At 36.4% G+C, this 20,351-nt stretch overlaps 2 protein-coding genes across 5 annotated transcripts in view; both read right to left on the reverse strand.

Annotated features, from left to right (window-relative positions):
* drp2 (dystrophin related protein 2) overlaps window positions 1–20,351 on the reverse strand; it is a 258,718-nt gene that overhangs the window by 210,130 nt on the left and 28,237 nt on the right. The window lies entirely within an intron of this gene.
* On the reverse strand, window positions 18,745–20,228 carry LOC111606964 (piggyBac transposable element-derived protein 3-like). Its single transcript, XM_023328542.1, has 2 exons — window positions 19,894–20,228; window positions 18,745–19,785 (listed from the first exon to the last, which is right to left on the reverse strand). Exons 1-2 carry the CDS (start codon window positions 20,084–20,086, stop codon window positions 19,307–19,309), a joined length of 672 nt encoding a protein of 223 aa, XP_023184310.1. The 5' UTR covers window positions 20,087–20,228; the 3' UTR covers window positions 18,745–19,306.

Here is a 20,351-nt window from a genome sequence, read left to right on the forward strand (position 1 = left end):
TTAAAGATTGCAACTGAACAAAACTTGGTAAAAGTAAAATGCTCTTTTACCTAAAAAAATGTAATACTTTAAGATTCTACATGTGTTTTAATGCCATTATTACCTTGTAATTACTTCACAATTATATATAAAAACAAATCTTCCTTGGCATTAACATTGGTTTTGATCAATTTGTTTGAACAAAATAAAAAATCTTTCAGAAAATTGATTTTTTTTTCATCCCAAATATGGAAATTAGTGGATTTTTAGTTCTTGCACAACTTTCAGAGTAGAAATTAATAAAAGAAAAAGAAATTATTCACTCAAAAAATCTATTTTGAATAGGAACCCATGGGAGAAAAGAAATACTGAGGGAAACAGATTCTTCTGTTTAGTTTGAAAGACAGACAAAAGACCCCAGGAAAGAAAAATGAAAATGTAAAAATACTCAGTCTCAACACAGTCAAAGTTTAGCAAAAACTAAATAAAAAAAAACAACATTTCCAAATAACTTCGGTGTCAGAAATGAGAAAACTTTTGTTTTGTTACCGTTTGTAGAGTTTGATCACTTAGAGCCAAATCACAACTCCTGAGAACAAAACTTTAACTTCTGTAAATAAATACAGAAAGTTTTGTATTTATAAAAGAAGAAACTCTACAATTTCTATTAATGTTTCTTTCTTTCTTTCTTCTCACTGTTAGTAACTTTACAGAGTGAAGAAGAAACGTATTTCAACCAAAAGCCACCAGAATCACACCAGCAGTTTTTGTTACATTTTGTCTTATTTTGAAAGAAATTGATTTGTAAAATTACATTTTTTGGAAAATCCCAAATCACCTGAAAATCTTTGATAATTTTATTTTATTATTTTGTAATTGAGTAATTTGTATAAATTATTTTCATTTCAAGGACCGATTGATGATGCTAAATGATTGATAACTTGATCAGTTTCTCTGCACTTCAGTAGACTTTTTACCAAATATTTTTTAACTCCTGAATTACTTTTTTAGACGGATGGAGTAAAAATATGTTGAAGTATCGCGACTCTTAAGTACAACTTCTGGCTACTCTGCCCACCGTAGATATAACAGTAATAATAACAATAACGACGATAATATTGATGATAATAATGCTATAACAACAAAAATAACATAATATAACATCAAGACAGTTTCTTGTATTTACTGTAGATCATTTCCTTATAAAAAAAGGTTTAATTGTTTAATGTTTGGACAAATTGTTCACATCACACAGTGAAACAAAAAAAACTTTTATGATCTTACAAGCTTTGAATTTCCCTCTGAGATTATAAACTCCGTCTTCTTTTTGAATATTTTCTGTTCATTTTGTTTTTACAGCGATGCCTGAAACCAAAAGTGATGTGTGCATCTTTCAAAAAGAGATTTAAAAAAAAAACTAAAAACAATCACATAAAAAGTACTTAAACGACTTAAATGTGGTAATAAATAGGAGCCATCTGGTTCCTTAAAGAGTCGGTTCTGAAATATCTCTGCTGCTACTCTCTTTCATTTTTCAGGATGAGAGGCTTGTTTAATAGAGAAGAGGAAAATAAGCTGCGCGAACAGTTTCCAAAATAATCCTCAATAATCCTTTATGTAATTGCAATGATTAGCAGCAGAGCTAGCAACATAAATATCAAATAGCACACAGCAGGAAGGCGGCTTTAAAGGGCTGCTTTGAATTATTCAGTGCATTAGAGCATAAATCAGAGCCATTTAAAGGAAACGGATGGCAGACATCATGTTTTAAGGGAACAACGCAGCAGCTGCATGTCCTAATAATGACAATGTCTGGAAATCCTGATGCAGTTTAAACAACAACTTTCCTCCGAGATCAACATTTTCCTCAGACACGGTGGAAAATCAATTTACAGCTCGGCCTGTTATACTGGACGATAAGTTGTCCCAGAAGTTATTGTTATAAACAATTACTTTGCTGTTTTGAGACCATTTCTTTCAGTAATTCAATGCCATAATAATGCAAGAACACATTCTCAAATATCAATAAACTTTAAATTCTGATGAACATTTAACATTGGAGCTGGAAGACATTTTAAATATCCAAAATAAACAAAACAACAAATAAGATTAATTATGCAGTCTCTGCAAATAAAATTGTTCTTCAAACAAAAGGTTTAGCTGAGACTAAAGTACCAAACTGAAAACTTTCATCATCCAGTTTTTGGTACAAAGAGAGAAAATAGAAAAACAATAAATCATACAAACAGGTATAATTGAGCTCATAGTCAATAATTGATGTATTGTTTATTTTAGCGCGTTTAGCAGCGAGTACATGAGGTTGACTGACAGCGCTAAGACCCTTCTGCTGGCTCTGATTGGTCGATCTTCAGACAGCAGTAGTAGCTCAGGGAGGATGTGAAGGAAATTAATCTTTTCTCAGATTATCTGTCTCATAACCAGAAAGTACCCAAAAGTTGTACTTCAGTAAAAGTAAAAGATAGCCACAAAAAAAATTTACTCAAATAAGAATAAAAAAATATTTGGTAAAAAGTCCTGTATCAAAGTATCAATCATTTAATATTGAAAATTACATAATCAGAAGGATCAAAATTTTAGTATTTTAAGTATGAAAATGACAATAATTCATCTAAGTAACAAAAAATAAAATCAGACAAGAAAATAAAAATAACTTACGAAACTTTAACAAAAACTGCAGGTGTTTGGTGAATTTTTGATTAAAACATGTTTGTTTTTCATTCAGTGGGTAAAAAATCCAGAAATTTATCTCAAGTAAGAGTAGAAATACTTTCTAATAAAATTACACAAGTAAAAGTAAAAAGCACAGTGTATGAAAAATACTCCTAAAAGTGATTTCCCCCCCCCCATTGTAACCAGTTTCTACCCAGCTCTGCTCATGAACTGTCACAACATAGTGGCAGATTTAAAAAACCTACTTTATAAAAAACGTTATACTGCAGCTTCAACAACTTGTTGACAGACATCCAGGACAAAAAGTCTCCAAAAGCGATAATTGCATCACCGGATCTAAAGTTTGGAGCAAATAAATTCCCCTCCCCCCCTTTTTTTTTTCCTCAGGTGACAAAAAAAATCTCTCCTGCGCCGAGATATTCCACGCTGCGCCTGGGTTTAGATCCCTGACGACCCCCCATCCTCACCTCTCTGAGCGTTTCCTCACGCAGAGAGGGGGACGCTCGCAGCTTCAACACTCAGAGGAGTGCGGCGTGAGGCCTGACAGGAGCGCAGAAACACGACGAGGTGTTTGAGAAGTGTGGGCGTGCACGGCAGCTCTGCGTGCACGTTGGCGAGCGCATATGTACGGAGGGTCCAGGGGAGCCGTGCAGAGCGAGTTATAGTGTGATGTCAGGTCTAATTAGCCAGCCTCGCCTAAGGCTCATTACTCACAGACGAAATCGGGAGAAGAGGAGGACAAAAATGAAAAGGCCACACAGGGAGAGCTGAGGTTCATCTCCACAGCCTTCTCATTGGAAATATAGCAGCGCTTTGATAAGGGCGCACGCACCCCAATCAAGACCCCGGATAACCTCCTTCCTCAGAAACTCCCAGGACGCACTGCTGCTTCTTCGCCTTCAGGGACCAGCAGACACTGAGCGAGGTTGTAGAGGGGAGGTCGAAACCATGCCGATACATTCTGAGTATTAGCAGAGACGCTTCATACGCCGCCGTCTCCTTGGAAACGCATTTTCATCCATGTCTGGAAGCAGCAGCTTTAATTCTGAGATAATGTTTCAGGAGTGCTTTACAAACAGGCCTGTTGCAATTAGCAATAAATCAAACTATTGCATGATAAGTTGAAACCAGGTCAATAATTTACATTTGCATGATTTATTGTTTTTCTCTTTTCTCCATTTCTTCCAAAAACTGAATGATAAAAGTTTCCAGGTGCTTCGGCCTCAACTGTCCCTTTATGTGAAGGATAATTTTGTTTACTACGACTTAATAATTCGTTTTATTTGTTGCTTCTGTCGTTTTGTTCATTTAATTCAGATATTTAAAATGTCTTCCAGTGTTAAATGTTCATTACAATGTAAGGTTTATTGATATTTGAGAAAATGTGTTTTTGCATTATTATGATATTATTTGAAACTGATCTAAAAGCAACTATATCATCAATTTATCATCAAGCAAAATCTGTTATCGTGTCATTCATAATTAGAAAAAAAAGACAAGAAACTATCACTGGTACTGCAGAGGAACCTCCTTTAAAAACACTTAAAAATTCCTATTTTGATAGTTCAAACACTAAATATAAATTTATTTGCATATGCACAATGGAGTCCATCTTGGCACCACAGCAGAAGATAACGTCTAGAGCAGCGCCGTCAAACTCAGGTTCATTTTGGGCCATATCAAAAATCCTGAAGGACCAGAATGTATTAAGAAAACCCATTAAACTGTTTATAAAAATTAAGAAATAGCTGTTTGTTTGTGTTTCTTAAAATTATATATTGAACATCTCTTCACACTGATCAGTCCATCCAGGATTTTGTGATTGTTTATGTGTTTTGGGGTTTTTTTTGCAATTAAAATCACATATTTTGTGGTGCTAATTTAGAAATATTTGTAAGAAATTTTAACAATAATATATGAAGTTAAATGTGACTTTTTATTACTCGCATGGACTATAATTTATAATTTGACGTCAAGTAAGGCTGAGGCAGCAGTCACTTAAACTCAACATTTTTGACCAATTTTTGAAAGAAGTTGCAGTAAAATCAGAAGAAAATGTGGAAATTGGTTGATTTTGTGTGAATTTTGCAGATTTGTTAAAAACTAAAAGGATTAAATTATGTAATTTGGAGTTTGGAGGGCCACAATAGGAGTTACAGCGGGCCAAACTTGGCCCCCGGGCCTTGAGTTTGACACATGTGATCTAGAGCCTTCCTTCTCTCCACTCCAACCAATCAGACAAACCAAAAATATTTGTTGGTTTTAGAGAATGTTTAAGATATAAACAATCCCATCCTAAAGAAAGGTTTGGTAGAGTTTTAAAATGCTACTTTTCTAACCTCCTGTAGAAATTGGCTGTGCTGCAGTTTGCAAGTAAACAGGAATAGAAAATTTTGTCTCGGTTGAATTATGCTTTAACTTTACCACAGATGGCCACGCTAATTCACTTATTCCTAATTAGAAGGCAAAGAGGAAAGTTTTTTATGCCTTTTCCTCCAAAAGTGTCTGAAAAGATCATTTTCTGACTCTTCAGTCAAATAAAAATAAAGTCACTTTCTTAGGACAGCAAATCCAATCTTTTAACAGTTTCATACAATCTAGTTAATAATTAAATCATGGAAACGTGTATAAGTGCAGCTGCTGCCCTGAAGCAACACCATCCCATAATAGAAAAATCGCCTAAGTTGCCTGAAGGCAACAATGTGTGATTATGAACGTTTGGTACAGCGAATGTTCAAATGCGTTCTGTTTATCATATTAATAATTATGGTTTGAGCTTTACATTTTAATTAAGGTTCAAGTAATTAACATGTATAATGATATGTTGTTACATAATTCCTAAACATTTTAATTTACTTACAGATATAAATATTCGTACTTCACCTTAACCTTATTTAATTTAGGTTTGGGTCTAATAAAGTATTTTTTAACTGAATTGAATTTGAATTTAAGGAAGAAGAGGACAGAAATCATACTTTCAGTTGAGCAAAGTGAAGGTAGATTAGAGTTAAAGGGGACGTATTTTGCAAAATTCACATTTTGTAAATTTTTATACTTCCAAACAAACACACCCAGCCAGTTTATGTTTTTTGGTGTCTGGAAAATTTACTGTTTCAAAAACCTTCGGACTGTAACGTCACAAACCAGAAGCCACTGTGTCGTTATCTAGCAACCCCATTAGAGTTCCGCCCGTCGCCTAGCAACCCCAGCAGAGTTCTGCTCGTTACCTAGCAGCACAAGCTGAGCTCCAGGACGTTTGGAGTACAGCTGGTTTTACTGCTGGAAAAGACAAAGGATTTGTAGTTGACTTACCATCCAGAAACACAGGCATAATTATTTATTTATTGTATATAATAAGCATCTTAAAATGCTTATTATATTTGTATTTACTAATATTTAACCATTGGGATAGAGTAACTTGCCAACAAATAAGCAATTTCCTCTTGGGAATCGATAAAGCATATTCTGTTCTACTCTATTCTAAACCACTTGCTGCAATCGTGTTGGTTGTGCAGGAGTCTCTACTTCTGCTTTTCAAAGATGTACGGCTATATAATTGATCATCGTTTTGCAGCCATTTTCACATGAGTGCAAATGTTGAGTTGGAGGGCATGGCCAGAAGCAACTTGTTTGTATTTAAAGTGACAAGACTCCCTAAAACAGCTGAAAGGAACTCAGACTACAGAGACTAAAATCTCATCTAATAATAAGTTTGTAAAAAAAATTTATAAATGTTTTTTGTAAAGCCTAAAGATGTATTCTAACCTGTTCGAAGAAGTGCAATAGGTCACCTTTCGATAGAGATGAAGACGACAAGAAGCAAGCAACGGTAAGAGATCAGGAGCAGCTGTCAAACTAGAGACCGGTCTTTGACAAACTGCACAGAAAGTTTCACTTCAGTCGACTGGATTCATGGTCTCTCCCACAGCTTCAAGGCTGAACAACTAAAATGTGTGTCTAGATTTATGTTTGTTTGATAATTTATAGAGGCAGAACAAAGTTAGGAGAGTGCTCTGTCATATGTCTCAGAGACATTAATACCAAAGGGTAAACACCTGTTAATGCTTCCCCTTCAGCTCGCATGATGGGGAAGCATGATCCACGCTGCAAAGTCAAAGCACAAAACTGTGCTTGACAAAAAAGAACAACACAGATTGCAGATACAGACATATAAATAGGCATGAGATGTCTGTATGTATTTTAATTTCCAGCTACAAAGCAGAACTTGACCTTTACGTTTTGTAACAGCCTGTGACGGCAATATTGCTGCTCGACAGTTGCAGGCGTCAAGCGCTCAGGTGGGCGAGCGTCTGCAGATAAAGAGTCTTCAGCTTCTCTGAACACCTGCTGCAGCACAAAAGCTGGAGGGAAACTGGACTAACGCATCAAAAAGAAAAGTGACGTGTTTAGAGTTAAAGCTGCAGATAAATAAAAAGTAAGAAACACAGTTCTAAAAATGAGGGATAATACAGAGTGACAAAACACCATCAACAAGCATTACTACCACCATCAGTAAATAGTAGAAAACCACCAATCAGATGCAACTCTTCCTGCTTCGTCCCGCATTAAAGGGAAAGGAGTTTTGCCTTATTTGTCTTAGGAAATAAGAATAGCTACTACAACTATGCAGACGATACACCGCTCTACATCATGATGTCACCAAATGACTCTGAACCCATCCAAGCACTGAACAGATGGTTAGAACAGATAAATGTGTGTTTGTGCCATAGATTTCTCCAGCTCAACAGAAACAAAACTGAAGTTATTATCTTTGGACCTAAAGAGGAACGATCTAGAGTCAACGCACAGCTTCAGTTACTACTAGAGATAAGGCCTGAAACCTGGGAGTAGTGATGAACTCTGAGTTGGACCTTCAGAGCCACATAAAGACAGTTACAAAGTCGGCCTTCCATCACCTGAAGAACATTTCCAGGATAAGAGGACTAATTTCTCAGCGAAATCTAGAGAAACTCACCCATGTGTTTATTTTAGTTGCATTGATTACTGCAACAGTGTCTTTACAGGTCTGACTAAAACAACAATCAGATCCAGAATGCTGCTGCTGGCGTTCTGACTAAAACCAGGAAGACAGAGCACATCGCACCAGTTCTAAAGTCTCTACACTGGCTCTCTGCAGCTCAGAGAAAAGACTTTAAGATACAGTTGTTAGTTTATAAATCACTGAACAGCTTAACATCACGACACATTAAAGATCTGCTGTTGTCATAGCAACCTCTCAGGTCTTCTGGTTCTGGTTCTGTTCTACATTAGAACCAGAACCAAACATGGATAAGCAGCATTCAGCTTCTAAGTACCACAAATCTGGAACAAACTTCCAGAAAACAGCAAAACAGCCAAAAAACTGAGTTCCTTTAAATCTAGAGTAAAACTCACCTGCTTAGTTGCTTTTGATTGATAATAAATGAAACATTAATTAACATATTTGATGTGTAAACGATGACAAAATGTGATTCTTCAATTGTTGATTTTTGTGTATTTATGAGTTAAGGCACTTTGAAATGCCTTGTTGCTGAAACTTGCTCTACAAATAACATTTGATTGATTTATTGATTTGATTACCATAAAATAAACCAATGTGGTTTTTCTACATGTTGCTAAAGTTACACAACAACACATCTGGAAAAAGAGATTAAATTTAATCATGCTAAAGCAAATGACGTATTTAAAAAAAATGTGGTTGATTTAATGTTGGTTGAATCTTTTCTTTTAAATATTTTCTAGCAAAATCCAACATTTTTTTATTCAAAATGTTCTGGTGTTTTTAAAGAGTTCATGAACTCTTGCTTTTGAAAGAGCAAACAGGCCCTTCACTGCACCTGGCGGCAGGATTGAGATGTTTTTCCACGTGTTCATATTGTTTCATATTAGACAAAAACAAAGTGATCACTGGCTTTTATAATCACTGCGTGAAAATAAAGGTGAATCATTATTTGGGTAGATAACAAAACAAAGTACTAAAGGCCGCCTCTGATCATGTGGGTGGTGTATGATTACCATAAAAAATAAACTGTAAATTGTTTGTTTTGCATTTTACATTTCTTTATTATTCCAGAGACAAACACATAAACACATTGGCAAAGCCATGCATACACATTCTGAATAAATGAATGTGAAAATATTCTGAGGAAAATCAGCCTGAAAAGCATCGTCTTCCATAAAAGCATTTAGACAAAAATGGAGCCTCATTTTATCAAAAAAGGTTGCAGTGATACAAAGAACCTCAGCGGTATTGTGAACAGCAAACAAAAGAGATGCTACCTCTAAAATACAAACACAAAAACATATTGTGTTTGTATTCTATCAAACAGCAAAGCAAACCCACAAAAAAACTGATTTTCTGCAGCCAGAACTCCTGGTCCGTCTGCAGACCGGCTTTATGAACCGTGACTTCACCAAAGAGAAACACAGATCAATTAGATTTGTAATTTTCTACGACCCGTGACGGCTGCTGGGCAGAAACTCAACTCTGTGAAATAATGAAATTTGTATTTTTTTTTTCTGTCTGAATCAGAAAACTGGCCGTTGTCCAGCGCCTTTCAGCGCCGATGGCCCCGGCTTCAGGACGATTTCAGCCTGGAACCACCAGCCGGCGCGACTCAATCTAAATAGTTTTACATTCTGCTTGTATTAAATGCTTTTACTGACTATAAAAATGTTTACTCCAATATTAAACCATGTAGCCCAGAGTGCTGCATATCTCACCTAATGATTGCTGCATAGTGAAAACATCACAGATACTCATTATAAACACAAATGCCACATTGATTTTGAGACTTTAACGATGAGTCATTTCCTTTTGTTGTAATAAAAATTGAAGAAAAATGCTACAAAGAATGAATTTACTGTGACGTTTTTCCTAGTCACACTGTGTCACATTTTCCCAGCCATCAACAAGCTTACAGCATAACTCTGTCTGCATATGCAAGTAGTTTTCTTGGGAGAATTGGTATATTTTATTTAAATTGGTTGTTTTCCTGGGAGAAAGTTTGCTTTTGGAGAAAAGTCGATCATTTTGACTCAGGTTGGACCGCCGGAGACTTTTCTAGAAGTCGGATTTCTCTAATCCAAACAAGATGCGACACCAAACATTGTCCAGGTTTCGACCATCTGACCCGAGCTGTTACACTCAGAGGAACGGTTCAGTCCGCTTCAATTAAACTCTGGTCCGATTTTGTAGAAAGTCTGGTTCATTATTGGAGGTCTGAACGTGCAATCAAACTGATGCGAACCTGGAAAAGTAAATCTGGTCCGCCTAAAAACCTCTGTCTCAGTTTGGTTGAAGTGAACTCGGTTTGAATGCATATGTGAACAGGAAGTGGACTACAGCGCAGGGCATTCTGGGTAAATTCAACCAAAACAAATGCATTTATCTAGAGCTAGAAATCCTAAAACCAGTAAAATCTCACAACGCTCCGGGTTTTTTACATTTTATGAAGAAGGAAGTTGCGTTCATGTCTTTTTCTGAGGTTTTGTATAATTTCTGTCAGTAGTTCTTGGTACAGCGCCCCCACAGGCGAGGAGGGGAACAGGTTTTTCAACTGGTTTGGTTTGTGTGAGGCAGTGAGATGTGAAAGTGAACCGCAGCTGCTGAAAATGTAACAAATGTTTCAATTTTGGTTCCCAATCAAATCAAGTCTACAGACTATCAGGTGTAAAAAAAAAACAAAAAAAACACCATAAGAAGACACTACAGCTGAAGAACAACAACGTTCACATCCACAGTAGAAGAGTTTTATGTCACATTTTGACCAAAATGACAAGAAGCTTCAATGCTAATTACTCCACCATTAATGATAACAGAGATCAGATATCCAAAGATGATTTACCAAGTTTTAGTGAGGTTTTATGAAAAAAGAGCAGTCCGAAGTCTTCTTTAAGGCCTTTAAATTAATAACATCTGTGTACATTTTTTAAAAATGAACAGGTGGTGCTTTTAATTTACACTCAAGAGGAGCTCACTCAGCAAACAAGAAGAAAATAACTAAACAATTTGATAAGAATCCCAACTACATCTTCCATTTCCTGCTTTCATTTCCACAAAATTCAGCAGCCTGTGAAATATGGATCCAAATATCCAAATAATAATCTCCACGACAAGAGAGCAGCACTGTGTGTTCTTAGCCATTCTCTGGAGTGTAAAACTAACCAAAATGTAATTAAAAGTTTACAGCTGTGCAGGTGCATATACTCAGCTGTTACAGTGCGTCTCTTTTTACCTGCAACACCTTCATTTGAAACTTCTTCCTTCACCCGGACCGCCTCGGGTTACAACGATGTAAATGAGCCTCTCGGAGTCGGCGCATACATACGCATCTATCTGCACTAAGTCTTACGAGAAAAACATAAACGGGGCAGTGCTCTGCAAGTGGAAAAACTGTGGAAAAATAGTACATTTCCGCCAAAAACTCAAATTTTGAGATTAATCTCAGGTATTTTCTAGAAAAACAAGGAAATGTATGAACTCCAGAAATCTAAAATTTGTTAAAAATCCCTGAGTTTTTTGGTCAAAATTAACTTCTTTTGTCTATCTACCTATGCCGTTGTACATCTATCTGTATCAATATGAGACAAAACACACATTCCCACTTGCAGAGCACATCAGCATACGAAGGCCAATATATAAAAAAAGGAGGATTAAATGTTCGCCAACATTTTTTAGATTAATTTTATACATTTTGTAGAAAAAAAACTTGACATTTCTAAGTTTAAAAAGTTGCAAAATTGCGAGGTAGAACTCAGAAATTTTTATACTCATCTCAGAAATTTTCTAAAAACATATATAAAATTGTCTGAGCTTGAAATTCAAAGTCAGAATTTGCTAGATAAACTTGAAATGTTGAGATTAATCTCAGAACGTTTTATGAGTCTTACACTTGAAAAAGTAAAAAAAAAAATTTATTTACTTGTGACATCAGAAATTTCTGAATTTACAATTCACAATTCAAAAATTTACTTTTGAAAATTTCCTAGTTTTTCTAGAAAATTTCTCAGATTAATCTCAAACTTTCAGTTTCTTACAGCAGATTTTTTACTTTTCAAACTAAAAAATTTCCAAGTATTTTTCCTCTCCATCTACCAGGACCCTAATACGCCATCATACCCATCCCCACCAAACAGTCCAAACTTTTTGGGATTTACCTTAGAAAAATTGCAGGAAAATAAATTGAAATGTCTGAGCTTCAAATAAATAAAAAAATCAAAAATTTGAAAAGTCAAAAAAAATTACATTGAGATTAATCTCACCAAGTTGTTAGGAAAAACAGCTTTGAAATTTCCAAAATTAAAAGTTTTTAACTTGTGAAATTTAGGATTATCTGAGTTTTCTTCAAGAAATTGTTTTAGATTAATTTCAAATGTGTAGTGTTTTGGCAGACATTTAGTTCTTATGAGAAAAATGTGTAGATTCCTATGTAAAAAAAAAAAAAGATTAAATTCACATTTGACTTTTTGAAATTCAAAAATCTAAAATGTTAGACAAAAATTTGCTAGAAAAAAAACCCTTGAAATATTTAGCTTAATCTCAGAAATGTTCTGAAAAACACTTGGAAAAGTTAAAATTTTCCACTTTTTAAAGTTTCCAAGTTTTTTTTCTAGAACATTTCTGAGATTAAACTCAAAATTAGATTTTTTTTTCTAGCAAATTTTTTGACTTTTCAGGCTCAGAAATTTCCAGGTTCTTTCTTGAAAATGTCTCTTTTTTTGCATAAATCTACTGCTTTCTTCTGTCTGCAGTGGTTCTAGTACACCGTTGTACATGCGCATCTACTTCCATTAAGTCTTGTGAGAAAAATCACATGCATTCCCACTTGCAGTGCAGCAAAATAACTCCAGTATCTTGTTGTGTTTTTGTTCTTATTTTGCAGATGGCGCATAGCCCCAGCACGAACCAGCCTTCAGTCAAAGTGATGCAAAAAGACTCGGGCCAGCGTTCCTTAAATTTCCTCTCAGGACCATATTAAAGAGACGGGGTGGAACAAGCTGTGTCAAATCTCCCGAGCCTCCAATAAAAGAGTGCAGGGATAAGAACTGCCACTCTGACTTGCAGGGATGCGTTTTGATGTTCGAGGGTGATTGCATCTTCTGAGAAAGAAACGCTCAACGCTCTGCAACATGCAGCAAAAACAACGCTGCTGCTCAGACGTACGGCAAGCTCAGGTGTCGCACAATCCGAAGCTTTTTAAGACCAAAATCTGCTTTGTTCGCCCATCTACCTCCAGCTCCTCAACACTCATCTGATTAAATATCAGTGATTAATCTGTGCAGCCATCTGATGGATGCAGGTTTTATTTCTGAAGCTCATTTGCATATAGACAGAGCTTTAAGAGCAAAGACTCCCAGAGACGCTCGGCAACTTCAGTCCATTAGAAGAGATTAGAGAAGAAACGTGGAAGACTGTAATAACCAGCAGCCAGGCAGCAGAGCAGCCACCTTTGCTGCAGACGTCCATGTCCGGTCCAACCAGGTCAACATGTCTCATTACTTGGACCCGGACTCTAGAGCGCCCTTCTTCCTTCCGCAGCGCGACATCAAAGCAACACATTAACTTTTGACATTTTCTTATGATCTTAAAAAAAGGGACTGGATTTGTACTTCTCCAGGCTTTTTGAAAGTCTTTTCTGAAGGTTATTTTTAGACTTTGCCTCATTTTCTGCCCAGTCCTGGTACCAGACCATGACAGCAGCTCTATTCTGAACAATGAAATAAGAGGATGAGGAGGAGATAATTGTCTGTCAGCACATAAACAGTATGGGAAATTTAAATTTTAAGAAAGAGGGGGAATAATGTAGCAGACGTAACGCAGGTTTTTACCTTATTGGGGCTTAAAGGTGACATAATGCTTCCTGGAACAGCTTAGGACACAACTATGGTCTACACAAAACATGCTCATTAAATGTTTTTTGCACAAAATGATTCTTAGTTGAAGAGATTTTAGTCTAGCTCAATCAGATCTCCTTTCAGAATGAGCTGTCTTAGGGCCTCTTGTCACTTTAAATCCAGATTAGCTGCTGATGGTAAACACTCCTCATCTAAAGCAGGTGATCAAGCTCTGCAGAGGATTGTTAGTGAGGTAGAAAACAGACAAATCTAAAAATTGCAGGACAAATGTTCTTGAGGACGCGAGTTTGATGTTTCTGTCTTGAATATCTAGGTGGTTTTCCTCACTTGATCTTTGAAACTGAAACGTAAAAAATATATGTTGTGCTGCTGGTTACCAGTGGTGAGCACGCTTTCACCAGTCCGCTAACAACAATGCTAATTTCCATTTAGCGTTTTTGTTAACTTTAAAACCAGTTAGTGCCCTTAGCGGTTTCTAAATTAATTTTTCCAGATCAATTATAGAGCACCAAATTACTTGGCTGTTTTGTAAGCTTTCAGATAAATAAAGTTCAACATCTGTGTTAAATTCTTAAAGTAGCCGCTAAATACTGCGCTGCTTTAGCTTTTTAGAGTTACCTTAGCTAATGTTAACGATTAGTGCTTTAGGGTTAGTTTAGCTAACTTTTTAGTTAGCAGTGCTCACCATAGTTTATGCTGGATTTTGTCTCTACTGCACAAATATTTGAAGAAAAGTTGCAAAAATTTAAAGAAATGCACATTTAACACAAAAAACTGCAGCAAATAAAAAAATGATTCACTGCAAATATCCCCAGATATATTTTTACAGCTTTTCCTGCTGCAAAAAGTGAAATAAAGTTATCCAGTAATGTGTTTTTTTTTCCTGAGTTAAATCGGAAAGGTGTTTTTTGTTATGAAACAAAAGGAAGCAAATGTTTTGCATTTAATTACTGTGCATTGGTCATTTAATAACATGCTTAGCATAGCTTAGTTTGAAATGCAAACAAGGAGCGACACAAATCCAAGACTAAAGTTTTGGTTTATTTATGGTTTTACAACACAAACCTGCTTCATAAAACTATACATCCACCTTCTTAAAATGGGAGATTTGAACAAAACCAGCCCAGCTGACAGATGTTTGGAGACAAAGACAACGATAACACAAAAGACGATGTGGGAGGTGATTATGTAGCTGCCAGGAATGTCCAAGGCATTTTTTCTTCCAACAATGGGAAATGTTGACATGTTGGAGGAAATCAGTCAAAACAGCTCTTTTCGTGAAAGCCTGGATTTAAAAGGAAAAAAAAGGAAGGTTCGAGACATTAGAAAAATAAATCTCTTTTTAAGTTACTCTGTAGCTAAAACCCAAAACACTTTGATCATAAAGTGTTAAAAACCAGCACGTCTTTGTAACTGAAGGCCTGGTTCCTGCGGAGTTGAGCTAATTAGCAGAAAATAATCTGCTGAGGAGAGTTTCCAGGCGGCTTCAGTAATGATAAAAAAAAAACTTTCAATTTGGGGTAAAATGAAAACTGGATAGAAGTGAGAGTAAATATCTTCCAACGGTTTATTAGGTCTGTCGCCCAATTTTAAATAGAAGTGTCCAATATTTAAGGAATCATCAAAAGCTGCGATTCCGTTCGCTTTTATCTCAGTCAAAGTTTTCACTAAAATGTTTCATTTTATTAGTTTAAGGGATTGAAAAATGTGCCATCACTGCAGGGATATCTGTGTGAAGTAAAGCAAAAAAAGTTTTGAAAAGTAAAACTTTTGACTTGAGTCATTTAGTTTACTCAGTGTGGTTAAATCAAAATAAGGTTTGCATGTTTGGGTTTTCTCTGGATGCTCTGGCAGTCCAAAACATCACTTTTAGCTTAATTCACGGTTTTTAACAAAATAACAGACAAATCTGAAAATTATCTGTAATATTTAAAGGGTTACAGCTAAGTAGTTATCGATAAATCGATTGATTATTCTGATGATTAATTGATTATCAGTGTAAAAATAGCCACTTTCTGCATATCCTTAAATTAAAACCATATTTAAAAAAATAATGATAAATTTTTCACAGAAGGAAATAAACATTTTATTATTTCATAATATTCCTTTAGTGAACATTATAATTTATAACATCTGCAGCTAAAGAAATACTTCTAACTTAATCATATGAATCACTTTCAACTTATCAATACTGTTTTTTATTATTTTTTTTGATTAACCAAATAATAATTACACTGTAAAAAAAAACGGCCTCATTTTACGGTAAAAAACTGGCAGCTGAGTTGCCAGAAGTTTACCGTCTTTATACGGTAAAAGTCTGGCAACCAAAACTGCCAGTTTTTTACCGTATTTCTAAAATACGGTAAAATTCTGGCAACCAAAGCTGCCAGTTTTTTACCGTAATTCTAAAATACGGTAAAATTCTGGCAACCACAGCTGCCAGTTTTTTACCGTATTTGCTAAATGCAGGATTTTACCGTATTTTTGAAATACGGTAAAATTCTGGCAACCACAGCTGCCAGTTTTTTACCGTATTTGCTAAATGCAGGATTTTACCGTATTTTTAAAATACGGTAAAATTCTGGCAACCACAGCTGCCAGTTTGTCACCGTATTTTGTAAATGCAGGATTTTACCGTATTTTTAATATACGGTAAAATTCTGGCAACCACAGCTGCCAGTTTTTCACCGTATTTTGTACATGCAGGATTTTACCGTATTTTTAATATACGGTAAAATACCGTACTTCCTAAAATATTTTAAAAAAAATAAAATGTGGTTTTGCCGTAGTAAATACGGTCATGCTGACTGAGGCATAATATCTACATGAGTGAAAAACACATCCAGACTGTATGATATATTGACATTTTATTGTAAACCCTCCCCCCCAAAAAAAACTTATGGTAAATTACTGGTCTCTGTTCCTACCAGAATTTTACCATACAAATTATAGTACAACAACCAAGGAAGTGTAACTTGTCAAGCATTTCTATACAGAAAGTTATAAAGAAAATAATTTCTAATTAAACAAAAATACAGATTACGAGTAATCCACTTAAAGAAACAATTTCTATTTAAAAAGTCAAGTTAAAAAAAGAACTGATTCTATTTTATGTCCAGTTTCCTCACGGTATTACTGAGATCTGGAAAACAAAAACAAAACAAACAGTATGTGTCCACATAAGAGATAACATATTGTAGAAGACAAAATGGTGATAAAAGGATTCTTGTTCTGGGTTGAGAGTCACAAGTCGCTGAGATCAGACGTTGCTCAGGATGGTTGTAGTCTTCCCAGTCACAGGTTGAAATTGAGACTCGCATGTTGTCAATCGGGTGTTTCCTCTCTGCTGGAAAACAAAAAGAAAAAGTTAGAAAGATGCACTACATGAACATCTTATTCGCTTAAATGTTTGTTTCACCTTTGTTGACTTGCATATGGACACAGGTACTTCAACCAGGTGGTGTGATCATTTCTGACTGAAAATTCAGTAGTTAAACCTTTGTTTGTTGTCAACAGGTGTGATCCTCTGGTCTGCAACCAGACAAAATACACAAACAAAAAACAAATAAAAACAAATATAACTGTTTTAGGCAATTTATGAAATAGATACTCACCATTTATCTGAGTCTCATGAAGGCCAATAGGTTGTCTTCAACCATTTATGTAAGTTACATTTCCTGCAAGCTAGCAGAAACAAAGCTGTAAATGTGAACACTTTTCATACAGGCAAACAAATTGATACAGCTGAGACAATTTATGCTAGGTTAGTTTTTCTCAGTCACTTTTGGTGCATTTCTCGAGTCATTGTTGGCATTTACAAAACAGTAAGCGCATTTCTCAAAACAATTTGTAGAAACAGGAAAAATAGCATTTGTTTGCTTTCAAAATCCTTAGTTCAGCTCTTAAAATCCTGTCTGTTAACATATCAGTGACTCAAAATAATAAGTTATAGTCTCTCTATGTACAGATAAGACAGTCAAATCGATTAGTCATGAGAAGAGACTACAAAAGGATCATTTACGCCAGTGTTTCTCAACCCTGGTCCTCAACGCCCCCCTGCTCTGCATGTTTTAGATGTGCCTCTACTCCAGAACAGCTGATTCAAATGATTGGATGACAATCAAGTACTGCAGAAGCTTGTTAATCATCCAGAGATACAATTCAGGTGTGTGGCAGAAGGGAAATACCTAAACCTGCAGGACAGGGTGACGCTGAAGACCAGGATTGAGAAACACTGATTTACGCTTTTGCTATAATTTATTCATGGACCATGCCATGGTGATTCAGAAAGAAAAAGACAGAAATGCAGAGAACAAAAAAAGTAGAAAAGGAGCCACAGGACAATCTCCTCAAGGAAAACTGTACAGTGCTGTAGAAATTACATTACATTTTAATTTCCATAGTCACTTTGTTCCTTAACTCCACTGAGGAATCTTTTTTCCTCAGTGGGGTTAAGGAATGAACAGTAGGGTGGGAGGACCTCCATCAGCATCATGTTGTGGGTCTCAGCCATGTCCTGATGTTGGACTGATGGAAACTGGCAGATGTCCTCAGCCTCTTCTGACTCTTCTTCTGCTTTCCTCCCAACTATTTCCTCCTCAGCCTCACTCCTCTTCTTCTCTCTGGCTGTTCACTCTGCCCAGATACTTGTTCATCAGTTCTCAGACATGTAACATTGTGTTGTGTTCTGACTATATAGAGCATAATGTTGCCAACTGATGGTTCACAAGATGCACCTCCAATCTGTTTCAGAAAACTGGTTGATCGTTGGTTGAGCTAATGGTTCATACACTGACCTGTTAGAGAAACTCAGGACTCACTTGGGAGCAATTTACCAATTCAGGACAGATTTAGAAAATAATAGAATATAAATTAATTAATATATGATTCACATTATGACAACTTTAAGACTTATGCATGTTAAGACTTACACAATGAACTGATGCTATTTTGGAAGTTGAGAATTCAACACAGACACGTTGTTGTCCTGTTGTCCTCATTTTCTGTATACACCCTTTATCCTCCGGGTCAAAATGACCCGTCTTCAATAAACCCCCAATATAAGCAGCTTAATTGAATTTTAAACACCAAATTCTATCTTGTATATTGTCACTCACCACAAAATGTGTGAATACTTGACTTTTCCCTCTCCACTTGAATTTCTATAGCTTAAGAAAAAAAATGTGCAAAATGAGTTTCGAATGCATTTTTATTCATCACAGTGACTAATTTTCTTTTACTTTTCTCCAGTGAACAAGAGGATGTACAATACAAAAATATGAAAAATAACATAACCCATTCAACTAATTGGCACATGTAGGGCAGTATGCAAGTGCACAGCCTTTGCAGATATATTTCTTACACCTGCAGCACACAGTATGTGTTTTACAGTCTGAGGGCAGAACTGACATCTCTTCCTCTTACTTGGCTTAGCTGAGGAAGTGGCTGTGGTAGATGGATCCTCAGGTTGATCAGGAGCTGCTGCACTCTGAATAGCTTTCACAACTGCTGCTGAGGCTTCTGTGTGGGGGACATGCTTCCTTCTTTCAATGAGTGGAGTTACAAGTGCCTTTCCTAGCTGCTCCAGGAACACCCTCTTCTTGTTGTGCTTATGAGACATCCAGGTTGGGTTGATCTCTATCCAAATCACAAAGGCATTGTAGGAGGACACATCAATGATGTTGTGGAAGATGACCAGGGGCCAGCGGGCAGTCATTCTTCTGCAGCTATATGCTCCAATCACCTTATCTAGGTTGTCCACACCTCCTTTGTTTCGGTTTTATTCCAGGATGATGATTGGCTTCCTGTCCTCACGGTCACTAATGTCGCCGTCTTTGTGCAGTGTGCTCAGAAGAACTACATTCTTGTTTTTCTTTGGGAGGTAGGAAACTAGAGTGGTGGTGGGTGTGAAGGCAAACTTTGAGGAGAAGACCTCTCTCTCCTTTGACCCAAGCAGTGCAGGTGGGAGCTCAGGCTTGTTCTTTTGAACTGTACCAACCATGGTGATCTTCCTCTTCAGGAGCTGCTGTCCGAGTTCATAAGAGTTGAAGAAATTGTCACATGTCACATTGTGACCCCTCAGTCCCTCTGTCACATCAAGCACAACTCGCAACCCCTGGTTCTTCTCTGGGCATCCACTGGTTGACTTCCCAGTATAGACTTGCATTTTCCAAGCATAGCTTGATTCAGAAGCCACCCATGACTTGATCCCATATTTTGCTGGCTTGCTGGGCATATACTGCCGGAAAGGACAACAACCTTTGGACAAAAGACATTAGCATCAGTGATTAGTATCAGTGTCACAGAAAACAGTCAAAGAAATCAATAGTGAAAATCACTTTTATTACAAATATGAAAACAGATTACCTCTAAATGGAACCAGTTGCTCATCCACTGTTACATCAGGCTCTGGATTGTAGAGGTAGGGCAACCGCTCCACCCACTTGTCCCATACCTCTCTTATGGCTGCAAGTTTGTCTGTCATACGTCTTGCTGGTCTTGATTCACGGTCATCAAATCGCATCAGTCTTGAGTAGGTGTGAAAGAGTTTGACTGGCATTGTGGCTCGGAAAATTGGCCTTCCACTCTCTGCTCACTTCTGCTACTGATTGATCTGAGACACAACTAAAACTTTGTAACATTTTATGGTTTGTAAATAACTCTGTGACCTTGATTTCAACTCCATTTGCCTCACGGGTCATTTTGACCTGAAGACCATCTTTGTACCTTTTTTTGTACAGCTTACATGGAAATGAGAATAAAAGCAACACTGAACTTTTTCTATTGTCTGGGCCAATCTAGGAAAAGTCTTAAAATCTCAAGTT

This window comes from Xiphophorus maculatus, chromosome 23 (genome assembly GCF_002775205.1).
Source record: "Xiphophorus maculatus strain JP 163 A chromosome 23, X_maculatus-5.0-male, whole genome shotgun sequence".
Classification (NCBI taxonomy): Eukaryota; Metazoa; Chordata; class Actinopteri; order Cyprinodontiformes; family Poeciliidae; genus Xiphophorus; species Xiphophorus maculatus.

Bases quoted from the DNA above. Each gene is read 5' to 3' on its own strand.
- LOC111606964 (XM_023328542.1), bottom strand. From the start codon at position 20,086: ATGCCAGTCAAACTCTTTCACACCTACTCAAGACTGATGCGATTTGAT. The intron at 19,786-19,893 runs GTAATCTGTTTT...TTTTGTCCAAAG, and splicing joins GCAACTGGTTCCATTTAGAG to GTTGTTGTCCTTTCCGGCAG.